At 37.0% G+C, this 13,382-nt stretch overlaps 1 protein-coding gene across 7 annotated transcripts in view; it reads right to left on the reverse strand.

Moving 5' to 3' along the window:
• Window positions 1-465: 465 nt before the first annotated feature.
• DCUN1D4 (defective in cullin neddylation 1 domain containing 4) overlaps window positions 466-13,382 on the reverse strand; it is a 74,176-nt gene continuing 61,259 nt past the window's right edge. For 4 of the 7 annotated variants that reach the window (XM_025385869.1, XM_025385871.1, XM_025385866.1 and 1 more), the window contains 3 exons: window positions 6,128-6,232; window positions 3,925-4,027; window positions 466-3,752 (listed from right to left, as the gene is read on the reverse strand). In XM_025385869.1, the coding sequence (XP_025241654.1) occupies window positions 3,697-3,752; window positions 3,925-4,027; window positions 6,128-6,232 (264 nt within the window). In that variant the 3' untranslated portion in view covers window positions 466-3,696. The remainder of the gene's footprint in view (window positions 3,753-3,924; window positions 4,028-6,127; window positions 6,233-13,382) is intronic. The other 3 variants (XR_003119479.1, XM_025385870.1, XM_025385868.1) reach the window with 1 other exon arrangement.

Genomic DNA, 13,382 nt, shown 5'->3' on the forward strand with positions numbered 1-13,382 from the left:
ATACAATGCTTATCCCTGGATTAAAAAGATAACAGCTATCAAGACCATGACTGGTACAAATGGGGATATTTAAATCTGCACAGTTTATTATAGTATTGTACCACCATTAAACTTCTTGAGCGTGATCACTGTATCATTGTATCATGCATCATAGGAGAATGCCCTTATTCCAAAATATCAGGTGTGAAGTGTCATAATGTAATTTATTCTCAGAATCTATTTACAGAAAGTGAGAAGTACACACACATGTATAGCACAAGAGTAAGGCAGGAAATACGGTAAAATGTTAACAACTGAAAAATCTAAGTCACAGGTACACAGATGTTCATTATATTATTGTAGCTTTGGAAATTTTCAATAGAAAATTGGAAAAAACAAACAAAAAAGGATGAAAAATGCTTTAAAGACTACCTTAAATGGTTTTTGAAGAGAAAGTCAGAAGAGAAGAAAAAATTTACACATCTGTTCTGAAACCAAACACAAATACTTTTTATTTATGGGATATCATTTTACATCAATTTCATTGAAACCTAAAACCAGTTTGCTTTACTCAAGTTAGGTGGCATAAGCTGGGAGTCACAGGACTTGCACACTTTTATGAATGTAATGCAAATACCGACGACATGAAGCATTCACAGTTATAGGTTACCTGCTGCCATTGAACAGTAACCCCCAATAGAAATTATTTTATGAAAAAAGCAACCCACGTTTTGGTCTCATTTACAGACACCCAACATTTTAGTTGGTCAACGAAATGTATACATTTATTATACAACATATGAAGGAATAAAGGATAAGGCTTACAGAGGTATTTTAGCAGTTGTAATAATAAAAACTAAGGACACAAACTAACTTTTAAAGCTTTCTGTATAAACTTCAAAAGCACTGTTAAAATGGAGAGTGAGAGACAAAATAAATCTATTGTGAAACCAGAATCTAGGTTTGTCTAGTCAGATTTATAAAAACGTAATTCAGAGTTCATGCTTCAAAAAAGGTGCATGTAACATTACAGTGGATGTTTGGGGCAAATCAAGTAATAAAATTTCTGACCTACTTCAGCAGCAAACATCTAAAGGTTGTATTCCATGACAACAGAGTATTGCAATGTGGAGTTCAAAACACAATAGAAAAAGAGAAAGGTTTGTAGACTTAGGTACTAAAGAAAACCCAGATGAAGGCACCCTAATTTATTCAACAGTAGCCAGTAAATAAGTTATTGATGATTGTTCAATTTTGTGCAACTTAAGAGAGGTTGTTAAGAAAATGTATTACTCTGACCCCTTTTTCTCCCCTTAGAAATAACTATATAAAATCAAGAAAACCAAGGGTAAGCACTCTGCCACTCTGCGGTCACAGAGGTTTATTTTTCAAGGCAATTTAAAGATTATTTGGAGCTTTCTTAATATGCAAGATTATCCCTTTGGAATACTTACTTTCTTATCATACATAATGCAATAGTTTTTACACAGTTTTTTCCCTACCATCAACATGTTGATTGTGGAGTAACTGTAACATCTCCCTCCTGTAACAATCCTCTCATTTTAGAATTAACTGTGCTTATTAGCATTTAAAAAAAAATCTATATTCTAGCATAATGTTTAAAATAACTCCATCTATGATTTACATTTGCTTTAAATAAAGCTACAGTTGATCAAATTTAAAGAACTGTATGACCTGTTGCCTTTAAAGTGTAATTTTTTAACTTTATGGAATGATTTTGAAAATGAATCAATTCACAGATCCAAATCTGCCTAGGCCAGCCACCACTGCAAAACAAATGCATCCATCACATCAGTTTTAATAGCTGTTGCTTGCCATCAACATGTTCTATTCTTTTCAGATATTGGTTTATGCAAACTGGTATTAATTTTTAAGGTTGAAAGTGAATCTGCAAACAAGGAGTGGTTAAGTATGCTTAATCACTACAGGGTTTTTTAAACTTCTGGTTTATTTCACAGCAAATAAAACCTTTCATTTGGTAGAAAAAGAAAGTCGTTGCATTCTACTATATCATTATTTTGTATACACACACGCACTGTATATACATACAAAATTTCTTTCTTTGGTGGGTTAGTTAGGGAAAAAATATGAAAATGTGAACACTGTTTGCAAAGAAATGGTAAAATAGTGGTCAAGAGTAGCATTGTCTGTGTGCTTTATTCACTTAATGCCATTTAAAGGATCACATGTCACCCACAAGAATTTTTAGCCAGACTTCCAAATAACCCAAACCTTTTCCAATCATCACATGCTTAAATCACGGATCTTGCTGACGACAGCATTTACTTCTTCAAATGCACCACTCACTCAAATCATTAGACTTTTGTGTTTTCACAGAACTTTAGGGACTGAATTAGTCATTCAATAGCACCAGATAGTTGGGGTGAAAATGTCATCTCTATATTTCCTCAAGAATGGCAAAAAAAAAAAAAAAAAAAGACATAAAATACAAACCTAAAACTACCATTCTGTTTATTCTTGTTTCCTCATCCACAAAAATAATGGCCATCACCCTTCTGTACAAATAACTCAGGTAATGAAAAGTGGCCCCTCTAGGACAGGTCCTAGCATGTACTGGGTTAGCTCAATGCTGGTGGTTTCTTGTCCACTGCCTGCAATGGACATGCTGCCAGGAAAAGCCTAGCATGAAACAAACAAACAAGGAAAACAAAACAGAAAACAAAACAGCTCTCACTTATAGTATGCTTGTTTTCTCAAAAGGCTGGAAAATTACACACCAAATTTTAAAAAGCTTAATTGAAAATTCAAGCCACAACTAGAAGTGTGATGCAGTTATAAATAGCCAGCAAAACCATGAGGTTTTCATTGAGGAGGCAAAATAAATTTTACTTAGAGTGGCAAAGAAAGCATTAGCAGATCAATCACTGGCTAGAAGAATGCAAAAGGAAAAAAAGAAAACAAACGAACAAAAAAGTTAAAGAATGTTTACAAGAGTTTAAATCCCATTCTTTTAAGAAAAGAGGTGCAATTTGAGTTTGTTCATTGGTACCTACATTCAAGCTACTATAGTTTTAACACTAAAAAATAAACAACTTATATACCTCGTGTGGTGGAAATAATTTGTGGCATGTTACATATCTATATGTTCAAATAATTATAACTTTCATCATTTTAGAACACTAATATTGTTAAATATACCAAATGATATTTGGCATATGCCTCTGAAAAGTTATGACTCTTACCTCCTTCCAGAAGTTGGCCTCTTAAATAGTAAGGTTAATTCTGGCAATGTTTGTTCATGGTAACAGTTTTGTCGTGTTTTCTGATATGCTACATAGGAGACCAAATAAAGTATAATTGGTTCATTCAAAAAAGGGACTAGAAATGCCACAAAATTATTTTTACAATACATTTTTCAGAAATAATCTCTAGGTGAAGGTTTTTCCTTTTATACACATATACAAAATTTAAACAGCAATATACACATAATCACAGTGAGGACATTGGCAAATTCACCAATCTGTAGTGTAAATACAAACTGCAAAGCAGCCTTCGAAGAGAACAATGCCACACAGCAAGCAGAGCTGGCCAATTCAATAGCAAACACCAACATGTTCCTGCGAAAGGGAAACAGTGCAAGAAAAGCAGCATGCGCTTTGATACAAACAGCAATTTATGGCTAATGGGTGACATAACTGTGGTAACAGTGACTCTCTCGCTGCTATGCATAAAGTCCTAGGACATCTGTTTGTCTTTATACCATTCCACAAACTCGTCCAACAAAACTGGCCCTGGAGTGAAAGAGAGAAACAGTAGTAGTAGTAGTAGTAGTAGTAGTAGTAGTAGTAGTAGTAGTAGTAATAATAATAATAATAATAATAATAATGATGTAGCCGAGGCTTTTCCCAATGAAGAGGATATAGAAAGGTACATGAATGGCAGAAGGGTAGTGGCAGTACTTACATGCTCCATCTTCATCATAGTTGCTGAGGTCAAGATTAATCGTTCTGCTAAACTCTAGGACATTGCACCACTGGTCTTTATTAATAACTTTGTATTTTGATTGCTGATGGAGGGAAAAGTAATATGAATTACTGACACTTGAAAAAATGGGACGGTTTCAATTGCTCTATGAATCAACATTTAAGTTCATGTAAGGTTAACTCTTTGCATTTGAGGTTTGTTAAGCACCAATCTAGGAGGATGGTGAGGGAGAGTAAGAGTTGAATTTAAGATGACAATTGTCATTACAAAAATATTATAGGGTCTCAATACAAAATGGAAAGCACATCAAAATAACATGATTATACATCCCCAGAAGTGAAAATTCTAAACTGCAAAAGCTGTTTTATATAAAATGGGGATAATATCTACTTCATAAAGATATTGTAAGAATTAAAAGAGATGATTTACTAATTTATGTGAAACACTTCATTCAGTGCTTGGCACAAAGTAAGTGCTAAATAAAGAGTAGGTCCCATTAATATAACCCCTGACATAACCAGCACTGCCGATAGCCAAGCCTTTGGCTTAAAGCACACGCAGCAGCAGGTTACTTGATGAGATCCAGTAAGTGCTGCAAGTGGTCTCAAAACTAGGTATTCTTGTCACAGAAAAAAATTACTGTTCTAATAATTCAAAACTGGAATCTGATCATAAAAGAAACTAGAATAGCTGTGAAATAGTTTTTCTATTCCTCTTAGACAAGAACTTTGCCATGTATCTATTTAAAAATACAGTATCCCTGTACAAAGATTCATAAATAAAATCCAGAACCAATGATTTTTAAATCCTCCCCACTAAAATCAGAAACATAGTAAAACAATACAAGTACATAAAAAGCAAAGAGATTTGGGCCAATGGTTTTGAGGATGCAAACACAAGAAAAGCTGAAATGAGAGGAATACTGTCTTTTTTAAAGAAAAATGCAGACTAATATAAGAGAACAAAGCACAGACTATAAGTTTAAGTTTCTAAGCAAGTAAAAGCAAAAACCAGTTCTGAAACAGTTGATGATGCACCTGGAATTATGCAAAGTCAGATTTCCTCCAGGCCAGGTCTTCCAGCTTAAGACTCTTTACACGCAGGTGCAAATCCAGCTAAACTCTCTGAGAACAGGAAACTATTTCTATTTATTTTTCCAAATAATGATAACTCATCTCAACGGATTGCCAGAGAAATCAGAACAGATTATATGTCGACATGGACTACTGGGTAAACAGATACTTACGTAAAACAAGTTTTTAAATTTTTGAGGAGTCCCAGTTAGTAATGTTAAAAGAAAATTTTAATAACAGTTCTCAAAGAATCCTATCAGATATTAAAATTTTCTGGACTATTACATAAAGTAAGTTGTGAGAAAGATTATTCAAGAGTGAAGCCAGAGTCATCATACAGCCCAGCATTTTCTCAAAGACCCAACACCCTCATCCTTGCAAACAAAGGACCGTTTTTAGAAGGGCTTGGGGTGGGAGGGAAAGGAGGATGCCATATATGACAACCCAAGTAACTCAAACTTGTATCCCATATACTTCCAGGTCCCACAAAATGACATTTCAACAAAACCAGTAGCTCAGAATTTCTGATCATTAATACTTAAAGCCCACAAACAATGATGGAATAAAGTGCTGGACTGTTTTGATACTGATCTGAAGACAACTTAAACTGAAGGAGATATTGTCAGTTTGCCTAATACTTAGATTGATCTAAGGTCCTCAAGTTACTTGGTGATAAGAGTAGATAAGAACAGATTATAAACTAATTTTGGTAAGAAGGCAGATGACTGTCTTTTAAACCTCTGCTTAATAAAAGTGGAAGTTCATCTAAAGTCAAAAGAAAGTAAATCTTCTTTTTCTATTGTTACAAAGAACAGAAAATATAAACAAAAGTGAAGCTTTAAAATGGGGATGAGAAAAGAGAGAAAAGGACAGAGCTGTGGCTGTTTTGGATGCATTTTTAATGTGGAATGAAGCAACACAACATTAAACGCATACACAGATGCACTCCAAGAAGATAGGTAGTTGCTGACTGACAGCAATTATGTCACCATAATTCCCACATAGACAGAAAAGTACAACAAACAAAAAATTACATACAATGGGTAAATAAAATTATTTGGTAGTTCTAAGCAAGCAAACATACATTTCATAAAACAACAATTTGGTACCTCTAAGAATTGGTGAAAAACTGGAAAAAGGGGCCAGATTTTTCCTAATAACAGTCCCAACATGCACTTGGCAGTGTTTATGTCTAGGCTGCGCTGGTCCTTTTCCTGTTTAACAAACAAAAACAAGGATGAGCCAGATGCCCCCAAATAATAAATTCCAATAATTGCAAATGTGTACTCACTTCAACAGGAAATTAGTAAACAGCTCATTTATCATACACCTTAAAGACCCTGCATCCACACTAAGGTTGGGGAGGGGAGGTAGTCAAACACAATGGAAGGCTTCTGCATTGCGATATTATATAAATTTACTGTGAGAAAGATTTATGTCAACTGAATGATCACCCTAACGCAAAATCAATTAGTTATGTTGTAGCAGTTTCTACAGTCTTTTCATGGGATTAATAAAAACTTGTAAGTCAATCACTTGCATGTTTGACATTTATGATAATTATCAAAATCCTAATTGTTGACCATAAAGCCTTTAACATAACTTAACGGAGCTTAAAGGTTTTGATGCCTATGATTAGGAATCAGGTTTCCTTAATAAAAATATTTTTTTCAACAATTTGATTTCATTGATAAATATTTTTCTTGAACCTAAACATGCTGGAATTAACTTCAGCTCATACCAAATGCTGGGGCTCTGAAGTGTCTCTCTAAATCGAAGGATATATTCATCTACCCACTCTGGTGGAAGGCAGGAAGTCTATCAATACAGTCCTTCAATAGACAGATGGATAGATAGATTTCTAAGATGTAAATTTCCTAGTAGAATACACCTAACTAGTAACCAAGTGAAAGACAACATTCCGTAAGGACACCAGAAAAAAGATAAGAACATAAACCTAAATATGAGCAGGGTAAGCTCATTCCACTTACATTTGCAATTAAGGATCCTAATTTCTCATTCCCGTCCTTCTTATATGCTTCCATTCCAGAACTACAAGTGGTCAGTTTCCATGGAAAGGAATAGAGGGCCTGGGACCATAAGCGTACCTTACATATCCAAAGCTAGTTTTCATATGGTATCTTAACTACAGTGGAAATTTGTAAAAGTATTTTTCTACAAAGGGAGAAAGTGCCTGGCTAGTCCAGTGGAGTGGAATCTAAATGTTCAAATTAAGGGATGATGCTGTGACCACCACCTTAAGCCACATATGCAGCCATATATACCTCCTGATAAAATAAATCATCACTGCAAGGACTCTTAACAGTGAGGTACTCTTTAGCACACCATTTCTAGCCATGACCCTGAATTGGGACTTTATACAGCAAATGTAAGGGCCTCACTTAACAACAACAATCAAGGTAGATGAAGATAAGGAAACTTGTTGCCTAAGGAAGATGTGCAATAGATCTGGCCTTTTGGTCTAGGTTGTGAAGTGTAACGACTGTCCATGAATAGACCAGGTCAGATGGCTCCGCATCAATCTTCTTTCAGAGGTCACATAACTTAATTCTGATGAGGGCAGGTGTATCTCAGTTCCACAGTTCTATGCAAACAGGTGGGACCTCCTTTCCACAGGGTTCTCTGCCTGCCCCTTGGCCATATGTATTGTCCTGCTCAGGGCTGCAGTACGCACTCCCAATGGAGAAGAGGACAGGAGAAGAGGTCATCTAGAGACTGCCTGCCTTTTGCCAGCCAAACTGCATTGATTTGTTGTGTTTCAAGGGCTTACACTTCTGTGATGCACCGTGCAAGCAAATGCAAAACTTCCTCTTACCCTGTAACACAGGTGTGGCAGATGGCAACAGCACACCATACTATGAAGCAATCCACAAGATAAACGAGTAAACTGTTGAGAAACACACGCGGCACCACAGGACTGGGCCAAAGTCCATTTGTTGAACAACAGCTCATGCAGCACTGGGCTGACGACACTGGCGCTCTGGAAAAGTTTTCCCTTTGCCGAGTTTGTAATCATTCACTAAACCCCAAATCTCTAGTCTTGTTGTGATATATATTGTGCCTTCTTCCATCATCATCATCAATGCCTACGTCCCCGTCACAATGGACATACACTAAGGTGACAAAAAAGAAAAAAAAGATACAAAAGACCTGGACAGACTCTTTGCAACAATATAATCATCTGACAAACTGATGATCATGAAGGATTTCAATGCATATGTTTGGCAGTGATGCCAAAACATGGAGGAAAGGCATCAGACTCACAGGACTGGAAAGCTGAACAGCACTCACTTACTCCTGCTCTGCAAGGGTGCCAGCCAGCAGCTCTCAATCACTAACACCATCTTCGGCCTAGCAAATAAGAGAAAGATATTATGGATGCACTCACAATCTGAACAGTGGCATCTCACTGATAACCAACATTGCCTGTGAGTGGACTTGTGGCTATGTGCAAATGACCATGACTGGAAACACTCAAAATTCCCGGGAACAAGAGTCGAGAGCTCCCACAGCAAACATCTAATAAACATCAAAATTGGAGAAACTCGCAGGGGGTTCTCTACAACAATGATCCTAATGACATTCTCTGCAAAAGAGTTCCCAATTAAAAGTGAAATGAATCTCCCAGGATGCTATCAGGCAGCCATCGACTTTATAGGCATTTTAAAAAAAAATCACCATAACAAATTCAAGGAGTACAGTGAAGACATCCAAAAGCTCTTTGTAAGAAATTAAAATTGTACACTGTCAGCACCAATCCTGTGACCCTCTGCTCATGGAGCACCAAGGAGCAAGGGGCAGACCAATAGATTCCTGCATCCCAAGGTCAGAATCAGACAGAAGGTACCTTGAGAGCCTGCCAAGAGCCAACCAGCATCCCCAGAAGGCCCATCAAGGTTAAAGGAGAAGGAAATGAAAACATCTCTCCCTACCCACCTCTTGACCCAAAATGTGTATGTATTTCATAAACTTTAATTTACTAAGATAAAAAGAATTTTGTGTCATTTTCCAAATAGTAATACGAACTGAACAGGCTCTATACATGAAAGACATATCAATCCCCCACAATATACAACTAGATTCTACTTTGTGGTCTTCCTTAATGTAGATTAAAAATAGAAGTTACAGAATGATATAGTACAGCTGTAAAACCAAAGGATCCTACTCTAAATATTCTACTTTATGTTTTATAAATGGAATAAATATACTCCGTAAGCTAAAGACTAATAACAGCTAGTGTAAAGAACAGTGAAATTTTATTAAAATCTGATTTAGAGTTCTAGTATGAAATAAAAAACCAGTGCCTTTGTTTACATAATACTGTTTCTGTACAGGTCCTCCTGTTAAGAGGTGACAGTTAAGCATTTTTTTCTTAGATGACACAAATGACCTAACAACTGAAACAAAATAGTTAACTGTAAACATGTAAATATAAATATATTACAAAAATGACCTTTAAACATCTGAGTATCCAGATCTGTTAAATCAAAGGCCTCTAACTATTTCAAAAGATGTATTTCCAATTTATACCAAACTTTACAGCTTAAGACTTACATATGAAAAAGAGGAACCCTGAATTATTAAAATTACAAAGAAAAAAATTCAACAGGAAAAATAAAAACCCAGAAGATTTTCAAGAGAGACTAGCTGGAATCAAGAAATAATATACAGGCAATCACAATTCCAAACATAAATGGTGAAGTCAGAAATTGGTACATGAAATCAAAAGGCCTTAAAAGCGAAGACCTATTACATGTGTCATGGTGTTCCAATTGAGGCCACAGGAAAAACAGACATAGAGAAAATGCAGTCCTCCTTAACCCAGCTACCTAAGTAAACAAAAGATAAAAATAGAGGGCTGTAAAGAGCTCATATCTTAAATATTGTGGCTCAGTTTATGAAACCAAAAATATAGCAAAACAATTTTTTGAATGGGAGTTTATGCTCTTAGAACTTAGCTAACATTAGTTTAGAGAAAACAATGTTTGCAAGGCAATCGATTAAGCTCAATTCTTGACACTTTCTTTAAAACAAAAGGAAAACATCTGCCAACTGGCACAGGAGTTCATTATTATTTTATTTGGTACAATCTGATTCTACTACTGTAAGCACTACTCTCAAAAAATGTCATTATTTGAAATGACATCTGCAGACACCTAAGTAATATCAGTGAAGAATTCAACAATTATTTCTAATTCTATGGTTAACTTTTCCTGAGAACTTACTTCAAGTTAGAAACTGTTCTAAGTGCCTTACACTTAAACTTATTTCACCTCTATTAGTAAACAGGGATTACTATAATCCCCAATTTATAAATAAGGAAACTGAGGCACAAGGAGTTAAATACAGTCAACAAACGGTAGAGCTGGAACTTGAGCTAGGAAGTTGATTCCAAGCTGGAGCTCTTCACTGCCTACCAGGCTGCTTCCCTCAGAAGTAAGGAGGGAAGAGAGATTTCGATATGAAGAAACACACAGGCTAGTAGGCTCTACCAATAACTACTGAGCAAATTTGCCTCGCTCTGCAACAACTAAAGAGGAATCTTAAGGATAAAACTAAGATTTTCAGTGTAATAGATGTGGGCTTAGATGACTCCATGATATTCTTATTCTTACTATGACCCAGGTCTACCTTCTGTTTTCTTTGTAATTGACAATGAAGTATGAGGGAAAGTGTGAGGGGAGTGCGTGAGTGTGCACGTGGACACACGTTTGGGCGGTGGCGTTGTGTGGAGAAGGAAATTGGATGAATACATCAACTAACAAATGAAAGGCTGACTCAAATCAGAAGAGGAAGTGAATCCAAATGATTGCAGGAGATTTAGGTTAAGCTTCAAGACAAAATTTCTCTGATAACAGGGGTTGTTGAACACAGGACCTAGCAAAATTTTCCTTGGTGAATTCTATGAGTAATATCCATAATCATTTCTGGTTTGGCCATTGTGGTACTGAGAGGAGGACAGTGTACCAGTTTGAACCTGTGTGGTTGCTTACAGTTTCCTGAAACATGGCCTCAGAAACACTGGAGAAGAGCAGTCGGCCTGTTCTGCTGGGAAAGAGAGTACATGGAAGGGCTGACAGACTTGCTCTCTAACCTGCCACAAGATTACCTCTCAGTAAAAGCCATTCCCACTGGAGCGTTCTGCCTCTACAAGACTCTTCATGCAACTTCTTTAAGGTTTTATTTCAAGAAGTGAAAAGGTGACCTCTCCAGTGCCTCCTCCCATCTTCCCTTTCACTCGTTCCCCTTTTCCTGAAAGGCCTCCCTTTCTCTTCCTCTCTAGCAGCTTCTCCTAACTTTGCTTCCTTCTTGATCCTGTCTGGTTCACCTCGATCACTCCACCAGGGCTCCTCTCAAACTTCTCACTCTAAATCTGTCCGTTCCTGCATCAAGGCAGGACTGTAATGCTGGAAACACATCCTGCTCTGTGGAGAACAACAGCACTGCAAATCCACGGTCTCTGCTCTCACCTGACCCTCAATGCTGCTGATCAGCGCCCCACTCAACCCCACACACACCCTCCTCCAAATGCCACGCGCCAGCCTCTGCACAACCTTTGAACCAGCAAGCTTGTCTCCATCACAGAGAAGGTAAAATATCCAATGGACTGACACTTATAACTAGTCTCAGATCAATGAAAAATTATATAGTATTTTAGTCTATTCTCTTCACCTAATCTTGTTCTCACTAGGTCCTTTTTTAAAAAGGAAGCAAGGAAAAGTGGCTGCTTTATTTAAAAGAATCCATACAACAATACTTGTTTATATAATGAAATTTACATTGAGGGCCAAAAACCCTATGCATAAAAATACTGAGGCAAAATTCCAACTGTAGAAGAGAAATGATCATGTTGGCCCTTGTGTATATCCCACCGTCTTTTTCTAGCAAGATTCTACAGGGGGAGGAGAGCTTTGTGGAGGGAAAGGCAATGTGGCTCTGTGAAGGACACTGGCCTGGACGTCAAGGGCAGATGCAGGCCCTGGTGCTGCCCCCCCTCGCTGGCTCTCAATCTCATCATCCTACATTGATAGGCCTGGACCAGATGACTTCTGAGGATCCTTTTCAACTATAAGTAAGTTCAAGTCAAAGATAAATTAGGAGAAAAATAACACAACTTTATAGCCAAGTACTATTTTAAATTGGCTACAAGTTTCAAAGGGAAAGAAAGAAATGATCGGCTGATCATTTCTTGGGGCTGCAATTTTGGTAGAGAGCTGTTAAAGGGGCTATTTTATCATTTTCTGGTGTTGTACTGTAGTTTCTTTCCAGGCATATTAACGCAGAATTTAGAATAATTAATATATACCACCATTGTTAGTTGCAATATAATATTCAGGATATTAAAATTATATCATAAAGCTCAACTTTCATTAAAGTGTGATTTTTAAAAGGTTCACTGCTGGTTGAGTTTTTACCTCCAGGAGTTCACTTTTCTAATAGGAAAAAAAAAAGATTTGAGGGGGAAAGAAATGAGGTTTGAGTTCTTCTTCCAACCAAGATAGGCTAACAGGCAAGATTTCCCTTTCCACTTAAAAACAACCAGCAAACTGGACAAAAAGATGAAATGATGGCTTTAGACGATGAAAAACAGGCAACACAAGACTGAGATCCCCAAGAAAAAGAAAATAAATAAGGTAAGCCCTAGGTTGATACCAGCTTACTCTGTGGAGGTGGTTTCTAGGCCATAGCAAGGGAGGGGGAACCCAAAACTGAGCCCAGCAATCTTGCTGAGTTGGACAAGACACAGCTTGGAGTTCGAGGTGGCAAAGATAACTATAATTTATGCAGCCAAATACTAGTGAGGTGGGAACTACACAAAGAGATGTGAAGGTCTCCAGAGTGGTCTCCTTGAGTCTTTGGCCATATAAACCTGTGAGAGGAAACAACCTGAGTCTGAAAAGAAACATTGCAAATGAGTGAGCCGAAGTCCCCAGGGTTTTTTCAGGACTGGGACAGTTTGTAGTCCCACCAGTCAGCATGGAAAGATCTCATAGTACACAAGGCATTGGGTAGAATCCTCAAAAAAAATATTGCCTTAGTAGTGGGGCCAAATCATCCCTATCAAGACTGCTTTGGACCAGCCCTTCCAAAGGGTCAAGCTGATTCCAAGTAATTTATGCACTTAAAAAACAAACTCAACACTATCTAGAGGAATACAACAAAACCCACAGCAACCAAATACATAAAATTCACAATACCCAGCTCCAATTAAAAAAAAAAAAAAAATACAAGCAATGCAAAGAAGCTGGGCAAGTGACTCACATAACCAAGAGAAAAATAAACCAACAGAAAGACACACAGAAATGACAGATGATGGAACTAGAACATAAGGTTATAAAAATA

The sequence above is a fragment of the Theropithecus gelada genome, chromosome 5, assembly GCF_003255815.1.
Source record: "Theropithecus gelada isolate Dixy chromosome 5, Tgel_1.0, whole genome shotgun sequence".
Lineage (NCBI taxonomy): Eukaryota > Metazoa > Chordata > Mammalia > Primates > Cercopithecidae > Theropithecus > Theropithecus gelada.